Below are 23,818 nucleotides of genomic sequence, written 5' to 3'. Positions count from 1 at the left end.
TGCCACTCACTAACTGTGTGACCTTGCTAAGTACTGTATTACTATCAAAAGAAAATAGTTTAAGTGGCTCCAAAAGAGGCTGAAGGCATTATTCAGCCGAGGCACTCAGGGAGCTCCTGAACTCCAGGTAACTCCCTGAGTCAAAGCCAGACTGGAGTTGTGTAGGGTGAGAAGAGAGCCAAACCACCTTGTGGTTTGGCGCAGGTAGCAGTTCTGGGTAATTGCCATGAAACTTTTGGTTGGAGGCTCTTCCAGTTTTCGTGCCTCTTGCTTAAATTAAGAACATTGGTGCAACCCCATCCTGCTAACTGTCCAAATATTTTCAAGGGTCATTCTCGCAAGCCTTGTAGTTTGTTCGTTGGTTAAGGTGCACAAGTGGGAGAGGTGGCAAAGAAGGGGGAAAGGAGGCAAGGAAAACTAAGAATCCTCTCTCTGTTTTAATCCTCTTACATTAGCAATATGAGCAAAGGGTGATTAACAGCCTAGAAAATTGAAGAAGTCAGTACAGAAGAAACTGGGCTCTAAAAAATGAATAGAAATTTGTCCCACAAAGGGAAAAAGACAATCTATGTAAAGAAAAAGGTATATGCCAAAGTGAAAAGGGATGAAAGTTTAGAACATGATAAGGACTTCATTGTGGCTAAATTATGGAGTGTACGCCAGAGAATGGCTATCACAAGGTGAAATTTCACCATCGATAACTCCACTTAAATATAGCTGAAACATCTGATGTATGAACACTTTGTGTGAGCTGCCTCGGAATTAAGATAATCTAGGCTGTGGGACCGTACTGGAGCTAAAGCTTATATGATCCCAAAAGAGTGACCCAGGCCACCGTTGTTCATGGCCGCCACACCGATCTTAGAGGATTTCCCACCACCTCGTTTCTGGGGCTTCGAATCACGTGGGAATGATGAAGGAAACCCATGGAAACAAGTTGTTAACAGAAGAGAAGGCATATCCGCGGTGAGGATCTGCTGATATGACTGGTGCCTGGTGTGCCTCTAGAGGAAGTTGCTAGTGGTGGCTGACTCAGAGGAACTCTGTAGAATCGCTGAATTCTGCCACTAACATTCACTTGACGCATGAAGCACAAAGGTACCAAAGATTGCCACAAGCTGATAAAGTCCCTGGCTTCCCTCCACTGTCACAGTTAGGCCGAGTAAACCCTTTGGCCCAGGGCTCCTGCTGGACTCTTGAATCAGAGTTCTCCATGTCTATTGTTTGGGACCCTCCCAGCTATATATTTTTTGGAAATACACAACAATGTATCCTGTGGCTTTTATTAAGACTCACTACAGTGAAAGCAAAATGTTTCAAATGTAAGTGCTTGTGCCCTTCGTTCTGGATTAAAACTATTTTTATTTTAAGTGACGGGTGAACACTCCCTTTTCAGTGATGAAGGCAGCCGTTGTTCCCGAATCTTCCTCCTGGGGCTTTAAGCACTAAACTGTACCATTTCTTCCTTTAAAATACAATTCAAACAAACCTCCTTGCTGCAGTCACCTATGAGGAAATTCATGCAGTCCTTTCAGTTCCCACAAAATCAAATTTTGTTGTCGCTGCTTTTACCCCCTCCTCTAAGACCAGTTCCATAAAAAGCATTTTGCATGCCCAGTAATGGTATTGCCTACAGCCTCCAAGTGCGAAATTCATATGGGAAGGTATTGCTGGTTAATATAGCTCAATGTACCCTAGCTTTCTTTCCCTGACCATCGCCCTCAGCAAATCATGTATTTTTACCTTACGAGAGGTTCTCCATTGCAGCCTTAGAAAGAGAGAGAGAGAGAGAGAGTTAGATTGAAATAAATCCTATTGTTACGTATTTATATTTAGGATTATGAAGACAGAATCCTACCATGTTCATGTAGAACATGTCACCAAAGCTTAAACTTTCGCATTATAAAATTTTATTGGGCCACAGACCAAAAGGTAAACCCACAGTAACGTGTCTTCTTCAAAGATTAACCCATCTACTTTGATCCTGACCCTCTGGAAGGTACTAGAAAAAAGTCTCCAAAAGCCGGTGTTACAGGCTTTACTAATCTAGGATAGGTCTGTAAGTAGTCCATTTACTGAAACCAAGAATATGGGAGGGAAGAAAGGGTAACCATTAACGTATAGTATATCGAAGTGCTATTTTTCAAGAAGGATCTCATGTCTGGCCCTTGGAGAATCACCAGTATTGTAAAACATGAGGAGAAGGGATGTGGTAACACTGGAGCTTCCTCTGAATTTTCTTTGAGTCTCACTGATTGGGAATTTCTGGGCAGGGGACGTGCTTTACAAATAGCACTTACTAAGGCCTCTTTGCTCCTTGCCTTGAAGGTACTGAGATTCAAGTCAACAACTATGTAATGTTTCACTGGGCCGATGCCGATACTCCGTGTGCTCACCCTAAATTCTTTCCTTGCTATTGAGCCAATAGCTCTTTCACCTATGACCTCTTTAATCATGTGACTTCCTGGAAAGAATCCTTTCTTCCCAGGGCTTGCAGAATCACTTAAACAGAGGTGGTAATCCATATGGTCCAATGCCAAATAAAGCTTAAATTCCAGTGGGGAGAACAGAGCTTGCTCGTATGATAGCCTATAAACAAATTAGTCCCAATAAGTGGTTTTAGGTTTCCCTTTTAGATGGCTGTTGTTCCAGAGCCCAGAAGAGGAATAGCCCTTCTCTGGAAGGGAATCCGTGCTCACCCTTTCCCTTCAAGTAACCACTACCTGGAATAGCTGCCTATGATTGCTTGGTTCTTATGTATATGAGGGAGAGGAGCTGCAGGATATTTGTCTGACTTCACGAGCACATCTTTCTGGGGTGTCAGCCTGTGGAATGTATTTCCTACTAGAGTAGGCTCTTGCTACCTCGACTGACTGTAAAATAAAAATACCAAATAACCTTTCATTCTATTCACTTTTCTACTGCATTGCCTTTATTTTGTATGTCTTTTTAGGGTGGTATGTCCGTGAGAACTGGCTAGACCTGTACGTTATAGAGGTAGACTTAGTGGTAAAAACATAAAGAGTAGTGTCTATAAAACGGGTTGAACTTTGGTCTGTGAGAACACGGCTGATGTTTCACTCTGGCCCATTGATCTCTGACAGAGCAGGAGAGGTGCAATATATATGTCAATTGCCACATGACCCTTTTTTTTTTTTTTATAAAGACTACACGATCGACCTTGTAACGAGGATAGACTCTTAAGAGGTGGGACATGGAAATCTGTGGCTTTGGGTGTATGTGTGCACAAAATGGGCCCAGCACCTTAAACGGTTTCTATATACACTTGAAAAAAATTGAATAACCAATATAAAATCCCCTAGTAAGCTTCACTTCAGAGTCTTTTCCTAAACTGAAACATCATTTGTCATTGCAGGACGAAACTGTTGCTTGCATGGCTGCAGCCATTGATACTGCAGTGGAACCAGAAGCTGTAAGTAATTGGCTTTGTCTAGAACTGGGAGCTTTAACTGTGCCATTTCCTGTAATTTATCACTCAGCTGAGGATGAGTGTCCCCAATTGTTACCATCCTCCATAGAATACCTTGGAAATCCAGAAATCTTGAGTGTAAATGTCAGCTTTGGAAAACCCTAAATTGGATAGGCTCCATGTCTAATAGTACAACTGGTAGGGCATCTCAGGGATGTCATTGTCCTTATTTGCAATCTGGCTTACCGATTCCTTGTTAGATGTTAGTATTCTGCATCAGCTGTCTAGCAAGTTGGAATGAAGAAAGGAACAAATCAGGAAATTCTGGCAAAGTCAAAAAAGCATCAGAGAAGACATGGAAGAGATTTTTTTCTCATCACACTTTTTCTATGGTTGCGATGGGTAGGAGCTAAAAGAACCAAGGAGAATGTCTGGAGTGTTTGAGTTGCAAGAATAGATAAAACGTATTAGATGTTGGCTAAAGGTTATAGAGTAAAGTCAAAATGGAAGGCTAGACAATGGTTTGCTTGAGACATCTTTTCCCCCTGAAACAAACATGTATCGGTATTTTTTATATTCTGAAAGAAGAAAGATAGGAGATAAATCGGGTGCCAGAAGTGAGCTCTGTAAGAATAAACAAAGCCTCCTCTCCATTTCCACCATTCCTAAAGTGCCACTTCCAGAACTCTTTCTCCTGTAAAGACCCCTTAGGATGACGTCAAAGTTAAGAAATGTTAGCCCAATCAATAAAGGAAAGAGCAAGAAATTTAGTTTACTCTAGAAGAGTCAGTTAAAGGATATAAGAAATAAGGTGCCATGAGAGCCGGAAAATAGGTAGGCTCGATTCATCTTATATGTTTAATGCAAATGTATGAGAAGCCATATTTTTAAAAGAACAGAGGTACTAACAATGGAGAAGCGGCTGTGAGACCTGATGAAGCAGGCTAAGGAACTCCAATGGCTTGTTTCTCTTACAAATCATTATCCTGATCTTTTCCAGCAAGTGGAAACCAGTCCAGAGACCAGTAGATCTTCTGATGCTTTCACTACTCAGCATGCTCTACGTCAAGCTCAGATGTCTAAGGAGCTGGTTGAGTTGAATAAAGCCCTTGCACTGAAAGAGGCCCTAGCCAGAAAGATGACTCAGAATGACAGCCAACTACAGCCCATTCATTTCCAGTACCAGGTAAAATATTTACAAGAGCAGCATTTGTTCATGTCTACCATCTCTCTTTAATTGTATGGGAAGAGAACAGGCACACTGTTCTTGATGATGATGGGACAACATAATGTGCCTAGTACACATGGAGTTGCATTGTTGGTTTCCAAAAAAGGATACATTCAGGATAGGGAACCTGCAATTTTGTTTCATTTAATCTAATACCTTACCTTATGCAATAGGTATTTAATAAATAGTTTGATAACATAATAATAAATGTGATCCCTACTTGTGGAGAAATTTTGTTCTAATAACCGTACTGAGATTCTAAGAAAGATAGATCTCTTAGTAGATGGCCTTGGTTATAGTGTGAATTAGGAAGAGACTTATAATGGATATCACTTGACTTGGCAAATGACTAAACTGTTTTTCCTAGTGGTAGTTCTATCTGGCCCTTGCTAATTAATAATCAGGTCTTTAGTGAAAGCCAAGTCTTTGGCTTTCAGGTTATTCCACAGAGTTACCCTTGCTTCAGACCTTATTTTGCATTGTAGCTCAGTGTTTCCCATCCACAAAGTGATGTTGGCTGTGCTGGTAGAGGAAAGGGTGGATTGTTTCCCCGTCTAGCTATATCCTACCACCCTCAGGTCCTATATGCTGGTAATCAAGAAATCCTGATAGTATTCATGCATTTCTACCACAGGCTCCCCTAAAAACAAGAAAAGTGTCTGTCCTAAAGAATTTTCAACGCTTTTTTTCCTTAGGGTAGAGAATTCCCCTTGGATATTCCAAAATAATAGCTGAGTTGCCATTAGAGGTTTTATTTCCTTTTTTTCCCAATAAAAATTAGAAGAATTTTTAATTTCCAAATCCTTTGAGAAAGCAAAACTAATGCAACACAAATTGAAAGATCTAATTAATAAATTTAACAACAAGCCAAAGTAATTTTGTTACATAAATTAACCCATTTATTATAGGCTAGCAGTGTTTCTAACAATATATTTTTTTAAGATTTTATTTATTTATTTGACAGAGAGAGACACAGCGAGAGAGGGAACACAAGCAGGAGGAGTGGGAGAGGGAGAAGCAGGCTTCCTGCAGAGCAGGGCGATCCCAGGACCCTGGGATCATGACCTGAGCCTAAGGCAGACGCTTAACGACTGAGCCACCCAGGTGCCCCATAGGCTAGCAGTGTTTCAAATGGTGGCGCTTCTACTGGTCTTTCAACTCCTTCGGTATTCTGATGGACTTTACTGTGACAGCAGAAGTTGTGTTGTAGGTCCAGGCGCCACCAGCTATGGTTTTCATGCAGGAGCCACAATGCCAGATCCCCACAGCTCTTCTTTTCATCTTGGTTTTCTCACAGAAGGAACACGTGTACTTGGCATGCTGGCTTATTTCAATCTTCTTCACCATTTTCCTGAGGGAGGCACCATAACAGGTCCCATATTTACCCACGATTCCGACCTTCTTGGTGCATTTAGCCATGTCGCTGCAAACTAGGTCTGAACCCAGAGAGCGGTTTTATTTCCTTTTTCTTATTACAGTCTTTTTTTTTTTTTTAAGATTTTATTTATTTATCTGAGAGAGAGAGAATGAGAGAGAGAGAGCACGAGAGGGAAGAGGGTCAGAGGGAGAAGCAGACTCCCCGCCGAGCAGGGAGCCCGATGCGGGACTCGATCCCGGGACTCCAGGATCATGACCCGAGCCGAAGGCAGTCGCTCAACCAACTGAGCCACCCAGGCGCCCTTTATTACAGTCTTGTTTAACATTTCTTACACTTAATTTTTCTTTATGGCAGATGCATGTATATCATTTGTAAAAGCCAAACAGTAAAATAAAAGCAATTCCTGCCCTACTACCTTCTCCCCTGTTGCCTAGGCTTATACTTCAAATTCTTTAAGCTGTTCCTTCTGACACTTACCTTATTTTTCTAAAGAAGATTTGGCAGTATAATACATTAATTTAAAAATTTTAGACATTATTACACATCAAAACTGCAGTGAGATATCACCTCACACCTGTCAGAATGACTAAAATCAAAAACACAAGAAACAACAAGTGTTGGCGAGGATGTGGAAAAAAAGGAAACCTCATGCACTGTTAGTGGGAATGTAGACTGGCACAGCCACTGGGGAAAATAGTATAAAGTTTCCTCAAAAGATTAAAAATAAAATTACCACAGGGTCGCCTGCATGGCATAGTCAGTTAAGTGACCAACTCTTGGTTTCAGCTCAGGTCGTGATCTCAGGGTCCTGGAATCGAACCCCATGTCGGGCTTCCTGCTCAGTGGGGAGCCTGCTTCTCCCTTTCCCTCTGCCTGCCACTCCCCTGCTTGTCAAGTGTCTCTCTCTCTTTCTCTGTCAAGTAAATAAATAAAATATTTTTAAAAAGGAGGGAACAAATTCTTACTGTAAACAGTACCTTTTCATCACATGTAAATCACTCTTTCTAAGAAATAAAGGTAGTTTCTTGTTCTAAGTATTTTTTCTATCACTGAAGAATTGCTGTAGAAAAATTTGAGGAGGTATAGGTTCTGATTAATGAGGATTGCCATGAGTTATAGTAACCCAGGATTCAACTCCCTTTGTGGAGTCAGACAGTTTTGACTAAATGTGGCATATATAATGAAAAGATAATATTTCTCACCCATCCAATTGGTAAAAATTTTGAAGTGTAGTAATATCAAATGTTGGTAAGGGTGCAGGGACACAAGTACTCTACTTAGCTAGCAGGAATGTAAATTGGAATAGCCACTTTAGAGGAAAATTTAGCAGCAGTATCTATTAAGATTAAAAGTGTGTACCCCCATGATTCTGTAATTCCACTTGTTCTTACCCTAGAAAAACCTTGCACATATGCACAGAAGACATGCACAAGAATATTTCATTATGGCAAAAACATGAGTTAGATCTATATGCAATGATATAAATAAATCTCTAAGACTGGAAAAAAGCAAGTTATAGAATAATATATACATATAGTGTAATTCTACTTATCTTTAACACATTTCAATAGGTACACAAATATGTACATGTATATGTATGTATGTATATATTACTTTTGTATCTATTTACATAAATACTGTAGACATTTGACACAATATATTTATGTATTTATTAGCTACACATATTTTTAAGGTATTTACATATATGTGTAAATGTCTAGAAAAAATGTCTGGAAGATCTGAACCAGGCTGATAACAGTGGTTAGTTCTGGATAGGGGACTGGAATTTTGGAAGAGTAGGGCAGCAGAGGAACTTGCCCTTTATATATATTATCTGGATTATTTTTTACCACAATGTTTCCATGTGTTACTTCCCTAAGTGTGTATACACACACACACACACACACACACACACACATTATTGCTGGTTTAAATATGCAGGGTAACTATAAAGCAATGAGATTGATTTTCACTGGGTACTAGCATGGCCAGGAGATTTTGTGGAAAACAGCTCTTGCCTATTTAGAAAGCTTCTCTCATACAGCCCCACCTAACCTGACTCTTTGTGTCATTTCAATACTGGTCTAAGACCTGCACAGAATCTTCTTGGCTACCAACCACTCATTCAGCCAGTTTCCTTTAATTTTTTGGTTATGAGAACAGGAAGGAATCTATTGGATTTTTCTAATCTTGGAAACTACTAAAATTCATTTTCTGGAATTCATTTCCTAAATGCATGCAGAACTGCACTTGGTATTGAATATATATGTTTGAAAGTTCTGAATATAAGGATGTTTGTGCAGCCCTCTACTATTTACAAAATGTCGTTCCTTTTTTATCTTATTTGATCTTCCCAACAACCCTGTGAGGTAAGTGGTGTTGTTAATTGTTTACATAGATAGGGAAACTCTCGGGGGTCCCCAAGACCATCCCCAGGTTTAACAATTTGCCAGGATGACTCAAAGGACTCAGCATATAGTCATACAGCTATGAGTTATTACAGTAGAAGGATACAAAACGGAATCAGCAAAGGGAAAAGGCAAAGGCTGAAGGAAACCAGATGCAAGCTTCTAAGAGTCTTCTCCCAGTGGAGTAACACAATATGAATTTAATTCCTCTAACAATGGGTTGTGACAACATGTGTGAAATGTTGTCTATCAGGGAAGCTCCCCGGAGTCTAGGAGTCCAGGGATTTTTTTTTAAGTTTTAATTCCAGTTAGTTAACGTACATATTAGTTTCAGGTGTACAATATAGTGATTCAACAATTCCATACATCACCCAGTGCCCATCACAGCAAGTGCCCTCCTTAATCCCCATCACCCGTTTCACCTATCCCTCCACCCACCTCCCCTCTGGTAACCATCAGTTTGTTCTCTCTGGTTAAGAGTCTGTTTCTTGGCATAATGAGCCACTCTTATCAAAATGATGGCAACCCTACCAAAACCCACCTGAGCCGAGGACCAATCTTGCAAGCAGCCCTTTTTTAAGAACAGCAATCTCGGGCTACATTAACTCTTTTCTACATAGAAACTAAGGCTAAAAAGAGATGAAATGACTTCCCTTAAGATATTTAGATATTAAGTGCTGGACTCAAGGTTCAAACCCAGGCTTTTGGATTCCACATAACTTTAATCTCCTTAAATCAAGTACAGATGTTTATAGTGTGCGATTGAAGTGGTAAAATTGAATACATAGTTCCTTAAGCTGTGGAATGTTGAAGTGACTTTCTTTATTTTAAGTGATTTTCTTCCTGTGCCTTTTAATGCTTTCTCTCTGACCTATAACATTTCTAGGATAACATAAAAAATCTAGAATTGGAAGTCATCAATCTGCAAAAGGAAAAAGAAGAATTGGTTCTTGAACTCCAGACAACAAAGAAGGATGTCAACCAAGCCAAGTGAGAATACATCCAATCAGTATTATTTTTCAAGTCCCTACTATGTGTGAGCAGTTATAAAAGGAAATAAAGAAGTAAAAGAGCCATTTCCTGCCCCCCCCCCCCCCGCAGGATTTACACCTAGTTGTGGAGAGGAGATCTAAACAAAAGAAAAGTTAATTGAGATTTTAAACAGTACCTCATGACGACAGTAAAAGAAAGCCACAACAGCATGTGATTAGTAGCTAGATAAATTTCGTAGGCAGTTAATTGCTTTAAGAGTTCAGAGTCAGGAGATAGCCGGTTAGCCGGGCATGATCAAGAAAGGCTCTATGAGAAGTTAGCATTTGAGCTGGATTTTGAAAGATTATCAGACCTACCAGACAGCTACCATTTCTTTGTCCCTGCACTGATGGCAGATTAGCTTGTCAATAGAATTAATGTTCCAGGCTAGTAAATGAAAAACCAATCTAGCCATCCCTTAGTTAAGAATAAAATCAAGACGGGGTGCCCGGGGTGGCTCAGTCGGTTAAACATCAGACTCCTAATCTCAGCTCAGGTCTTGATCTCGGGGTCATGAGTTCAAGCCCCACTTTGGGCCCCACGCTGGGCATGGAGCCTACTTAAAAAAAAAAAAAGCATAAAGCCAAGACAGATAACTAGAATATCCTACTCTTCCTCAGACCTCTTCCTTACTGGCTATTCTACCTCCTTTTTACTCAGTGACTCTATCTCTGTTGAGTCTCAAGTTCATGTTCTTTTTTTTCTTAAAGATTTTATTTATTTATTTGACAGAGAGAGATAACGAGAGCAGGAACACGAGCAGGGGGAGTGGGAGAGGGAGAAGCAGGCCTCCCGCCGAGAGTAATAATCTCAGACTAGTGTAATAATCATCAGAATTATTCCTTTACAGCTAAACTAAAGTGAAATATCCTCGAAGAACCATCCTTTTAACATAGTGGTAGGGAGTGATGTATTAAGTCAATTGCATTGTTACATACTCAAAAAATTTGTTGTTTTACTCTTTGTTATTGACCTCCCGTTATTGAGACGGTTTTGGTTGTTTGGGTGGTTATTCACTATTTAAAGATGGCTATATGACTGATCACCTATTTTATATATGTCAGGATTGTGAACCTGGGAGTTGAATGCTCTGTCTTTTGAAGTTAGGCTTCACTCTGCTAGTCTTCACTCCTGTAGCATCTGTTTTTAGGTTGAGTGAGCGCCGCCGTAAACGTCTCCAGGACCTAGAGGGTCAAATGGCCGATCTGAAGAAGAAACTGAATGAGCAGTCCAAACTTCTGAAGCTGAAAGAATCCACAGAGCATACCGTTTCCAAATTGAACCAGGAGATACGGGTAATAAACTCTCATCCTTGGGTTTATTTCATTAAAACTTACAAACATAGGTGTTCCATTTAGACTTATACTACAGAGGCATTGTCAGGTGAGAAGGTAGCAGGCAGGGCCATCATTTCAAATGTGTGACTCTCCCCAAATGTCCCTTTTACAGGACATTGTCCTGGTAGTCATCTAGAATCTGAATAACAAAACCCTGCTTGAGCATTCAGAGCTTAATGTTAGAGTCTCAGAAACCAAAGGAGAAAGATACCTCGATATTTTGTGGTGATATCCTGACCACCTTCCATGATTATGTAGAATAATTTTGTAGAGTAGTTGCAAAGTGACAACAGCTGGAAAATATTTTCAGTTATTGAATGTTCGACTTCTGACATCTGCAAAGTGGAGTCACAGGCCACTTTGTACTGGCACCTTTAGAATACACTGGTTGCTAGGTGGATTTGTCCTTGAGGCTTAGTAGATATTTCCTTGAAATTTCATTTATATACAAAGAATTTAGGGCTGGATTTAGCTGTCGGTACTTTTTTTTTTTAAGTTTCTTCAGCATGTTCATTTGTGTAGTCTATACTTGGAAACCCTGTGCAAGCATAGCAAGAGGTATTGCAAGCCTAATCAGAAAATCTGTTGGCAGACTTCTCAGCTTAGCTCTGGGTTTTCTCTCTTCTTAATAGTTAGTCTATCCATCTGCACATCAGCCTAGAATAAGTGCAGATGACTAATACTTGTACTGGGTTTTGTTTTTACAGGTGATGAAAAGCCAGCGGGTACAGTTAATGCGTCAGATGAAAGAGGATGCTGAGAAGTTTAGACAGTGGAAACAACAAAAAGACAAAGAAGTAATCCAGTTAAAAGAACGAGTAAGTAACTACAACTTTTCAAAGGCCTACCTAATAAACCCTTCTTTGGGCTGACTAACATTAAAGCTTTTCTTAAACAACTGGTTCTCTCCAAAAAATGTGACACATTCATGAATTTAACAGGTATTTCTTAAACGTCAACCATGTGCCACGTACTACCCACTAGACACCATGGAAAATAGAAAGATGAGTAGTATATGAGCTCTGCCCTTGAAGAATGTCTTCATCCAAAGGGGAAGGTGAGGCATAAGCATGGTTTTCTCGAATTGAAGGAATAAAGAGATCTGTGCTTTACAAATGGCCTAAAACACCAAGGTAATTGAGAAAGAAAAGCATATTTTCAGTTCAAGTGAAAACATGACAGCTGAACAGGCCTTGAATAATAGGGAGGACTTTGATAGAGACAGGTGCAGGCATTCCAGATAGATGGAACAGCCGGAGCAAAGACACAGAGATAACAACTTTGTAAGCATATTTGAGGAATGATGAATGGTCCTGGTGGGATGAAGGATGGTAGAACATTCCATCAGAAAGATAAAATGAAGCTGGATTGTTAAAGATCTAAGAAGTTTGGGCTTTATTTTGTTAGCAGTGCAAAGATTTTTAAGGTTTTTGAGAAACAAAGTGGTATCAGCCAAGTACTGCTTTAAAAAGATACATCTGAGAGTAATGTGTTTAACAAACTGAAGTATTGAGAAACTGGAGGCCAGAACACAAGTTAAGAACAGATTACATCATCCAGAAAGATAGTAAGGGCCTGAATTAGAGTAGTAACAGTATTCTTGGAAAGGACATTGATATGGGGACATTTTTAGAATTGGCCAGAATGTGATGCATTGGGTCAAGAAATGAGGAGAGGTACTTTTCGAATGGTGGCAAGAGGAGCTTTGTGAACACTCTTGGCAAAAGAAACGTAACTAGTGAAATTTATAAAAACAGGCATTGAAAGTCTCTATATGTCCTAAAGGGCATATAGAGAAGAAACTCTATTCAAGGAAATCTACTAAACCTCAGTAAGAAGCAAGGGTCTGTGGCACTCCCCTCACTCCTCAACTTCCAGTCTGTGGCTATGGTTTCTTCTGTTTCATCCCCCATAGCTCCATGTTGCTGAAGTTCTCCTTCAGGCAAGAGCAACCAAGATGGTCTGGGGATCCTTTCTTCTGCCTAGCCCCTATTTGTAGGGCAGAAGCTCTACTCCTGCTACAAAAGGCCAAGAATGCTGGCCTGATTACCCCAACCCATCTAATCGTACGATATAGGTTCCATGTCAGGAGAGGCAAGCCAAGAAAAATAGAGTGTACTGCCCCTGCCCAGTACCCTACTCATAGAACAGAGAAGTCACTCAGGATTGTGGGCTACTATCCCCACTCCCCAGTCTTGAGCAGTGATACAGAGGTTCTGTCGTGGGGGGAGAGGCAAGCCATTGGAACAGCCATAGGAATGCAGCCCTCCTTAAGGGGCTCTCTTTATTTGGGGACAGAGTTTGGGAAAGTTAACACCTAAAGGAGCTGTCAAAAATAATGGAAATTTTGGTGGTGAGCAATTAAGAGACTGGTAGCTCCGCAAGAACAGTAAGTGAAACAATAAACATGTTCGAAGATAATAATGGCTGAAAATTTTCTAAATTTGCTGCAAAAAAATCTACACATCGAAGAAGCTCAATGAACTCCAAAATAAATCCAAAAGGATCCACACCAAGACACATTATGTCAAAATGTTGAAAGACAAAGACAAAAAAACTTGAAAGCAAAATAAAATGACTCATCACATACAAGCAAACCCCAATAAAATTAACAGCTGAATTCTCATCAAAAACAATGGAGGCCAGAAGACAGTGGGACAACATACTCAAAGTGCTGAAGTAAAATACTATCAGCCAAGAATTGTGTAGATAACGAAGCTTTCTTTCAAAAATGAAGACAAGGGACACCTGGGTGGCTCAGTCAGTTAAGCGTCTGCCTTTGGCTCGGGTCGTGATCGAACTCCGCGTCGGCTTCCCTGCTCAGCGGGGAGTCTGTTTCTCCCTCTCCATCTGCCCCTCTGCCTGCTTGTGCTCTCTCACTCTCGCTCTCTCTCAAATAAAATCTTTAAAAAAATAAAGACATTTCATTATAAACAAAAGCTAAGTGATCTTGTTTTTAGCAGACCTACCTTACAAGAAATACTAAAAGAACTTTAGACTGAAAGCAAGTGATACCAGACAGTAATTTGAATCTACACACACGCACACACACAGAAAACACAAAGACTGCCAGTAAAGATATGATGTAGGTAATTCTAAAAGAGAGTATAGTTGTATATTTCTTCTCCCTTCTCTTAACTGATTTAAAAAGCAATTATATAAAATAATGTTTATATAATTGTATTGATGGACCCTATAACATAGAAATGTAATATATTTGACAAAGGAGGTGGCTGGGAGCAAAGTTGTATTTGAGTAAAGAAATGGCATCAGGTGGTAACATGAATCTACAGGAAGAAATGAGGAGAACCAGAAATGGTAAATAAGAACAAATTCTATAAATATATATTTGCTCTTCTTTCATCTCAGCTTATTAAAGAACAAATTATATAAAGTAATAATAATGAATTATGTGGTTACATCTAGATATAATTTACATAACAATAATAGCACAAAAAGGGAAGAGAACAGAGCTGTATAGGAATAATGTTTCTATATTTCACTGGAATTAAGTTAATATAAATCTGAAGTAGATTCTGATAAGATGTTTATTATAAGTACGAGGGCAATCATTAAGAAAATAACTCAAGGGGCACCCGGGTGGCTCAGTCATTAAGCGTCTGCCTTCAGCTCAGGTCATGATCCCAGAGTCCTGGGATCGAGCCCCGCGTTGGGCTCCCTGCTCCGCAGGGAGCCTGCTTCTCCCTCTGCCTGCTGCTCCCCCTGCTTGTGCACTTGCTCTCTGTCAAATAAATAAAATATTTTTAAAAAGAAAATAACTCAGAAATAGGGTGAAATAATCATTAAAGGAATCAATATGCTACCCTAAAAAATACTCATACACTTAATGTAAAAGAAAACAGTAAAGAAAGAATGGAAGAACAAAAAAGATATGACATTTAAAAAAAAGTAAACTTGAAAAGATGAATCCAAACATATCAGTAATAACATAATGTGAGTAGATTAAACCATCTACTCAAAAGGTAGAAATTGTCGGGGCGCCTGGGTGGCTCAGTCATTAAGCGTCTGCCTTCGGCTCAGGTCATGATCCCAGGGTCCTGGGATCGAGCCCCGCATTGGGATCCCTGCTCGGCAGGAAGCCTTCTCTCTCTCCCGCTCTCCCTGCTTGTGTTCCCTCTCTCGCTGTGTCTCTCTCTGTCAAATAAATAAATAAAATCTTTAAAAAAAAAAAGTAGAAATTGTCAGATTGAATTAAAAAAAAACAAGATCTATAACAAGATATGCTGTCTACAGAAGGCACATGATGGTTTCAAAGATACAAATAAGTTGAGGGGCGCCTGGGTGGCTCAGTTGGTTAAGCGGCTGCCTTCGGCTCAGGTCATGATCCTGGAGTCCTGGGATCTAGTCCCGCATTGGGCTCCCTGCTCAGCAGGGAGTCTGCTTCTCGCTCTGACCCTCCCCCGTCTCATGTGCTCTCTCTCTCTCTCTCATATAAACAAATAAAATCTTTATAAAAAAAGATACAAATAAGTTGAAAGTAAAAGGTTGGAAAAAGATCTACCATTCAAACACCAACTATAAAAGAGCTGATGTGGCTATACAGACAAATTACACTTTAAAACACAAAATATTACTAGAAATAGAAAGGAACATTTTAAAATGATACAAGAGTCAACCCATCAGGAAGCTAACTATTATTAAAAAATATATGGACTTAGCAACAAAGCCTCAAAGTACATGAAGCAAACACTGACAGAAATGAAGGGAGAAATAGACAAATCAATAATAATATTTGGACATTTCAATACCTCACTTTGAAAAATGGATAGAACAACTAGGAACAAGATCTGCAAGGACATCAAAGACTTAATAATACTATAAACCTAACAGACATCTATAGACTACTCCAACAACAGCAGGGTATACAGTCTTCTCAAGTACACGTAGAACATTCTCCAGGATAGACCATATGTTAGGCCATAAAACATACCTCAGTAAGCTTAAAAGGAAAAAAAAATAAGCTTAAAGGAATGAAATAATATAAAGTATATTTTACAACCACAATGGAATGAAATAAATCAATAACATAAAGGAATTTGGGAAATTCACTAATATGAGGAAATTAAACAACATAGTCCTAATTAAATAATGGATCAAAGAAGAAATCACATGGAAATTTTTTGATGAATAAAAACAAAGACATACCAAAATTTGTGGGATGCAGCTAAAGCAGTGTTTAGAGAGAAATTTGTAGTTGTTAATGCCTATATTAAAAATGAATAAAGATCTCAAATCAGTAACCTAGACTTCCACTTTAAGACACAGAAAAAAAAATGAGCAAACTAAACACAAAGCTAGCAGATGGACAGAAATGTTAAAGGTTAGAGTGGAAATTAATGAAATAGAGAATGGAAAAAATAATAGAGAAAATCAGTGAAACCAAAAATTGGACCTTGGAAATGATCAACAAATACTGACAAATTTTTAGGTAGGCTTAACAAGAAAAAAAGATTCGTTACTAAAATTAGGAATAAACAGGGGATGTCACTACTGGTTTTCAGAATGAAAGGATTATAAGGGCATACTAAGAACAACTGTATGCCAACAAATTAAATAGCCTAAATGAAATGGGAAAATTTTTGGAAAGATAAAAATTATTGAAAGTGACTCAAGAAGAAATAGAAAATCTTTATAGACCCATAACAAGAGATTAATTTACTAGTTTAAAACTTCAGAAAGGGGGTGCCTGAGTGGCTTAGTCCGTTAAGCGTCTGACTCTTGATTTCGGCTCAGGGTCCTGGGATCAAGCCCTGAGTTGGGCTCCGCACTCAACAGAGAATCTGTGTGAGGATTCTCTCTCCCTGTCCCACGCCCTCTGCCCCTCCCCCTGCACTCTTATGTGCACTCGCTCTCTTGAATGAATGAATGAATAACTTACCAGAAAGAAAAGCCCTGGCCCAGATGGCTTCACTGGTGAGTTCTATCAGACATTTAAAGAGGAAATAATACCAAATTTTCAGAAACAATTCCAAAAAACAGAAGCAGGGGAAACATTTCCCAGCTCATTCGGTGAGGCCAGTATTTCCTTGATACCAAAACCAAAGACATCCCAAGAAAACTATAGACCAATATCTCTTATGAATATAGAAGTGAAAGTCTTCAACATAATACTAACAAATTGAATCCAGCAACATATAAAAAGAATGATACACCATGACCAAGTAGGGCTCATCTGAAAAAAATGTAAGCCTTCCTTGGGGCACCTGGGTGGCGCAGTCGTTAAGCATCTGCCTTGGGCTCAGGTCATGACCCCGGGGTGCTGGGATTGAGCCCCACATTGGGCTCCCTGCTCGGCGGGAAGCCTGCTTCTCCCTCTCCCACTCCCCCTGCTTGTGTTCCTGCTCTCACTGTGTCTCTCTCTGTGTCAAATAAATAAATAAAATCTTTAAAAAAAAATGTAAGCCTTCCTTAACATCTGAAAGTCAGTTGATATATTACACCATATCAGTAGAATAAAGGACAAGAACCACATGATTATCTCAGCAGACAGAAAACGCATTTGACAAAATCCATCACCCTTTCATAATAAAAACACTCAGGAAACTTGGAGTAGAAGGGAACTACCTCAACCTGTTAAAGGGCATTTATGAAAAACCCGCAGCTGACATCATAATAGGGAAAGAAAGAATACTTTCCCCCTAAGATCAGGAACAAGACAAGAATATCCACTCTTGTCACTTTTATTCCACATTGTCCTGAAGGTTCTAGCCAGGACACTTAGGCAAGAAAAATATATAAAAGGCATCCAGATTGGAAAAGAAGAAGCAAAAGTCTCTGTTAGCAGGTAACATGATTGTGTATGTATAAAATGCTAGAGAGGGGCGCCTGGGTGGCTCAGTTGGTTAAGCGACTGCCTTCGGCTCAGGTCTTGGTCTCAGGGTCCTGGGATTGAGCCCCGCATCGGGCTCCCTGCTCGGCAGGAAGCCTGCTTCTCCCTTTCCCACTTCCCCTGCCTGTGTACCCTCTCTCGCTGTCTCTCTCTCTGTCAAATAAATACATAAAATCTTTAAAAAATAAAAAAATGCTAGAGAATCTACTAAAAAACTAGGAAAACCGATACATGAGTTCAGCAAGGTTGGAGGATATAAGTTCAATGTACAAAAGTCAGTTGTATTTCTTTACACTAGAAACGAATTTGAAAATGAAGAAAACAATTCCATTTATAATAGCATCAATAAGAATAAAATGCTTAGGAATAAACTTAACAAATGTAAAACTTATACACTAAATTCTATAAAACATCATTGAGTTAATTAAATAAATGGAAAGATAGCCCATGTTCATGGCTGGGAAGACTTAATATTCTTAAGATGGAATACTCCCCCCCCACAAAAAAAAGATGGAATACTTTCCAGATTGATCTACAGATTTAGTACAATCTCAATCAAAATTCCAACTGGCTTATTTGCAGAAATTCACATACTGATCCTAAAATTCATATGGAAATGGAAGTGATCCAGAATAGGCATAACAGTCTTGAAAGAGAAGAATAAGTTTGGAGATGTCACATTTCCTGTTGGCAATACATCCATCACCTCACATAGTTTTTTTCAGTGTGGTGAGAACACAAGATTTAAGATTTAACACTAACCCTAACCCTGACCCTAACACTTAGCAGATTTCAAGTAGTCACTATTACATATTGATCCCCAGAACTTACTCATTTGTACCTTTGGCCAACTTTTCCCTGTTTTCCCCACCCCCAGTTCCTGGTAACCACCATTACTCTCTGGTTCTATGAGTTTGACTTCTGTAGATTCCACATATAAGTGAGATCATACAGTATTTGTCTTTCTTAGTTTGGTTTATTTCAGTTACCATAATGACCTTTAGGTTCATCCATGTTGTCGCAAATGGCAGGATTTCCTTCTTGTTTGTGGCTGAATAATATTCCATTGTATACATATGCCCCATTTTCTTTATCCATTCATCTGTCGACACTTATGTTGTTTCCATATCTTGGTTACTATGAATAATGCTGCAATGAATATGAGAATGAAGATACCTCTTCAAGATACTGATTTCATATTTCATTTCCTTTGATTATACACCCAGTAGTGGGATTGCTAGACTGTATGGTAGTACTATTTTTATTTTTTGAGGAACCTCCATAATGTTTTCCATAATGACTGTTACATTGAAAGACACTTTGGTTATATTATAAGGTTTTATGTTAGCTGGCTGAATCGCAATTAAAAGTCTGACTTTTTTCTTCTCAGGACCGTAAGAGGCAATATGAACTGCTCAAACTTGAAAGAAACTTCCAGAAACAGTCTAATGTGCTCAGACGTAAAACTGAGGAGGTAAGAAAATCCAATCTACTAGTTCACCTTCAGGCTTAGGTGCTGACAAAATAGTATCCCTTAAACGAGCCAGTGTCCTGAGAAACCAGTGATACCATCCCTGTTTATGTCATGAACTGTGAGCAGATAAAAATCTGAAGAAAATGGTACTGTTCAAATAAGGATTTTTTTTTTTCCAATTGGGCTTTCAATTCCTTCCCAAAAAAAAAAAAAAAATACAGAGTAATGTTGAGAAGTGACATTGCCAGACACTTTCAGTCCACAGTACTTCTTTAAAATGTGTACCTCTCCTAGGCTCTAAAGCAGGAGCTGTTCTCCAGTATTATGTGCAAGGAGACTTAAAAGTTGATTCCTATAGGAACTCAAACCCATAGATTTTTTTTCATTTTTCTTTACTAAGAAAGTAAAATGGAAATTAAAACATTTTTTTTTTGGTCAACCTTCAATTCAACATTACTGTGAGCCATTTTTATTTAGGCAGCAGCTGCCAACAAGCGTCTCAAGGATGCTCTCCAAAAACAACAGGAGGTCTCAGATAAGCGGAAAGAGACTCAGAGCCGTGGAATGGAAGGCACTGCAGCTCGAGTGAAGGTATGGACAGCTTGCGCTGCCATTTCTCTTATCTACGCTGGGGATAGGGAAAACGTGGAAAATCTCTTTCTTTTGGTTCAGAATTAAACACTTCAAAATCTGAAGTTCTCCCCGAAAGCCTGATTTCCTAATGATACCTTTGAATACCTTTGAACAGATGTTAAAGACCAAGAGTAGAGAACCCTTTCCATCCCTGCCTCCACTGAAATTCAGTTAATTTTTTTAACAGTTTTACTGAGGTACAACTGACCTACAATAAACTGTACATATTTAAAGTGTACAATTTAATAAGCTTTGACACTGATGCAGTCATGAAATCAGCACCACAATCAAGACAATGTCAATGTCCGTCATGACCAAAACTTACTTTGTACCCCTTGGTAATCCTTTTCTTCCCTCCCCAGTCCACCCCTCTCCTTCTACATCTGCTTTCTGTCACTATAGATTAGTTTTTATTTTCTAGAGTTGTATAAAAAATGAATCATACAGTATGTTTTCTTTTTCTGACTTTCATTCAGCATAATTATATCAAGATTCATCCCTGTGGTTGTGTGTCTCAATACTTCTTTCCTTTTTATTGCTGAATGGCATCCTGTTGTATGGCTGTCCCACAATTCATTTATCCATTCACCTGCTGGTGGACATTTTGTGGTGTTTCCAGTTTTTAGTTATTACAGATATTGTACTGAACATTTATATATACAAGTCTTTGTGTGGATATAGGTTTTTATTTCTTTTGGGTAGGTAACCTAGGAGTGGACTGGCTGGCTCTCTCGTATGGTAGATGTATGTTTTAACTTTTAAGCGACTGCAAAAATTGTTTTCCAAGGTGTTTGTACCTTCCTACTAGCAATTTATGAGTGTTCGTGTTGCTGTACATTCTTAGGAATACTGAGTATGGTCAGTCTTTTAAATCTTAGATATTCTAGTGAATGGGTAGTGGTACCTCATTGTGATTCTAGTTTTCATTTCCCTTATGACTAATGATGTTGAGCATCTTTTCATGTGCTTATTTGCCATACGTATGTTATGTGAAATATCTGTTCAGATCTTCCCCATTTTTTGTTTGTTTGTTTGGTTTGGTTGTTTTTGTTTTTGTTTTTTTTTAGAGAAAGAGAGACAGAGCACAACCAGAGAGGGAGAAGCAGACTCCCCGCTGAGCAGGGAGCCAGACATGAGGCTCGATCCCAGGACCCTGGGATCATGACCCAAGCCAAAGGCAGACGATTAACGACAGAGCCACCCAGGCGCCCTAAATCTTCCCCATTTTTTTTAAAGATTTTATTTATTTATTATTGGAGAGAGAGGCAGAGTGAGAGGGAGAGGGGCTAGATCCCAGGACCCCGAGATCACCACCTGAGCCGAAGGTGGACACTTAACCGATTGAGCCTCCAGGCGCCTCCCCTTCCCCATTTTTTAATTGGGTTTTTTTTTTTTTATTACTTTTCAGTTAGAATTCTTTATATATTCTAGATATAGCCAACAAAGGACTTTTATGTTTTATAAATTTCTCCTGGGCTGTAGTTTGCCTTTCCCCTTTCTAACAGTGTCTTTTGAAGACCAAGGCTTTTTAATTTTGATGCCATCCAATTTACTGACTTTTTTTTATGCTTAATGGGTTTTATGCCCTGTTTAAGAAACATTTGCCAAACCCAAGGTCACTAAGATTTCCCTCTAAATTTTCTTCTAGAATTTTTTTTAAGTTTGAATTTAATTTAATTTTTATTTTTTTATTGTGTTTCAATTAGCCAACATATAATGCATCATTAGTTTTTGATTTAGTGTTCAGCGATTCATTTGTTGCATATAACACCTATTGCTCATCACCACATGTGCCCTCCTTAATACCCATCACCCAGTTACCCCATCCCCCACCTACCTCCTTCTGTAACCCTCAGTTTGGTTCCCGGAGTCCAGAGTCTCTCCGATTTCTTCCCCTTCAGTTTTCCCTCCCTTCCCCTGTGGTCCTCTGCACTATTCCTTATGTTCCGCATGTGAGTGAAACCATATAAACCATATAATTTCACTCATATAATTGTCTTTCTCTGCTTGACTTATTTCACTCCGCATAATCCCCTCCAGTTCCATCCATGTTGATGCAAATGGTGGGTATTCATCCTTTCTGATGGCTGAGTAATATTCCATTGTATATATGAACCACATCTTCTTTATCCATTCGTCTGATGAAGGGCATCTCGGCTCCTTCCACAGTTTGGCTATTGTGGACATTGTTGCTATGAACATTGGGGTGCAGGTGCCCCTTATTTTCACTATGTATCTTTGGAGTAAATACCTAGTAGTGCAATTGCTGGGTCATAGGGTAGCTCTATTTTCAACTTTTTGAGGAACCTCCATACTGTTTTCCAGAGTGGCTGTTCCAGCTTGCATTCCCACCAACAGTGTAAGAGGGCTCCCCTTTCTCCACATCCTCGCCAACACTTGTTTCCTGTCTTGTTAATTTTTGCCATTCTAACTGGTGTAAGGTGGTATCTCATTGTGGTTTTGATTTGTATTTCCCTAATGGCTAATGATGATGAACATTTTTTCATGTGTCTGTTAGCCATTTATATGTCTTCTTTGGAAAGGTGTCTGTTCATGTCTTCTGCTCATTTCTTGACTGGATTATTTGTTTTTTGGGTGTTGAGTTTGAGAAGTTCTTTATAGATCTTGGATACCAGCCCTTTATCTGTAGTGTCATTTGCAAATATCTTCTCCCATTCTCTGGGTTGCCTCTTAGTTTTGTTGACTATTTCCTTTGCTGTGCAAAAGCTTTTTATTTTATACAGTTTTAAGCTTTACATTTAAGTCTATGATTCATTTTGACGTGACACCTTTGTCAAAATCAATTGTCCATAAATCAGTTTCTAGATTCTATTCCATTGACCTATCTGTGTACGAATACCAACATGTTTCATTAGACTAGCTTTATAATAAGTTCTGAAATCAGGTAGTATAAGCCCCCCAAAGTTGTTAATTCTCTTTCAAAGTTGTTTTGGGAAAACTAGGTGCTGTGCATTTTCATATAAATTTTAGAATCAGCTTGTTAATTTCCATAAAAAAGTCTACTGGGAGTTTGATTAGGATTACATAGAATCTATATATAAACTTGAGGAGAATTTATATCTTAACAATATTGAGTCTTTTGATTTATGAACACCATGTATCTCTCCATTTATTTAAATCTTTACTCTCAGTAGTGTTTTGGTTTTCAGTATACAGGTGTTGCACATCTTTTGTCAAATATATTCTTAAGTATTTCGTATTTTTATGATATCAGAAATTTTTTTTACTTCAATTTCCAATTGTTTGAACATATTCATTGGCTCTTATAGCTCTTTTGTTTTTTTTTTATTGAAGATTTTATCCATTTATTTGACAGAGAGAGAGGCAGTGAGAGCGGGAACACAAGCAGAGGGAGTGGGAGAGGGAGAAGCAGGCTTCCCCAGCTGAGCAGGGAGCCCGATGTGGGGCTCGATCCAAGGACCCTGGGATCATGACCTGAGCTGAAGGCAGATGCCCAACGACTGAGCCATCCATGCGCCCCCTTTTTTAATTTTTTTAAAGATTTTATTTATTTATTTGACAGAGAGAGAGCACAAGCAGGGGGAGCGGCAGGCAGAGAGAGAAGGAGTGAGAGAAGCAAGCTCCCCACCAAGCAAGGACCCCGAACCCAATGGGGGGCCCAATCCCAGGACCCTGGGATCATGACCTGAGCCAAAGGCAGACACTTAACTGACTGAGCCACCAAGGCACCCCTCTTATAGCTTTTTTATAGAGGCTACATAGTCAATCATGTCATCTGCAAACAGAGACAATTTTATTTACTTATCAGCTCTGTATGCCCCTTTTTTTAACTTGATCTTGTCTTACTACACTTGCTAGAACCTCCAGTAAAATATTTAATTGAGTAGGTGAAAAGAGACATCCTTGCTTTTCTCCCAGTCTTAGGGAGATACCATTCAATCCTTCACCCTCAAATATATTTGGTACAGGTTTCAGTTTATGTCCTTTATCAGTTTGAAGAAGTTCTTGTCTATCCCTAGCTTGCTGAAAGTTTTTATCATGAACGGATGTTGGGGTTTTTTCAGAA

At 39.2% G+C, this 23,818-nt stretch overlaps 1 protein-coding gene and 1 pseudogene across 1 annotated transcript in view; one reads left to right on the top strand and one right to left on the bottom strand.

Moving 5' to 3' along the window:
• KIF4A (kinesin family member 4A) overlaps positions 1–23,818 on the top strand; it is a 112,942-nt gene that overhangs the window by 61,827 nt on the left and 27,297 nt on the right. The window contains exons 14-20 of the mRNA XM_028092103.2: positions 3,377–3,433; positions 4,431–4,616; positions 9,331–9,434; positions 10,627–10,771; positions 11,521–11,631; positions 19,054–19,137; positions 19,615–19,728. Coding sequence (XP_027947904.1) covers positions 3,377–3,433; positions 4,431–4,616; positions 9,331–9,434; positions 10,627–10,771; positions 11,521–11,631; positions 19,054–19,137; positions 19,615–19,728 — 801 coding nt within the window. The remainder of the gene's footprint in view (positions 1–3,376; positions 3,434–4,430; positions 4,617–9,330; positions 9,435–10,626; positions 10,772–11,520; positions 11,632–19,053; positions 19,138–19,614; positions 19,729–23,818) is intronic.
• On the bottom strand, positions 5,802–6,077 carry LOC114200115 (large ribosomal subunit protein eL43 pseudogene; annotated as a pseudogene).

The sequence above is a fragment of the Eumetopias jubatus genome, unplaced genomic scaffold (assembly GCF_037043125.1).
Source record: "Eumetopias jubatus isolate StellerSeaLion01/CBP00866 unplaced genomic scaffold, mEumJub1_p1.0 scaffold_11, whole genome shotgun sequence".
In the NCBI taxonomy this organism is placed as follows: domain Eukaryota; kingdom Metazoa; phylum Chordata; class Mammalia; order Carnivora; family Otariidae; genus Eumetopias; species Eumetopias jubatus.
Note: the sequence above shows the minus strand (reverse complement) of the source record. Positions and strands in the feature narration are given on the sequence as shown.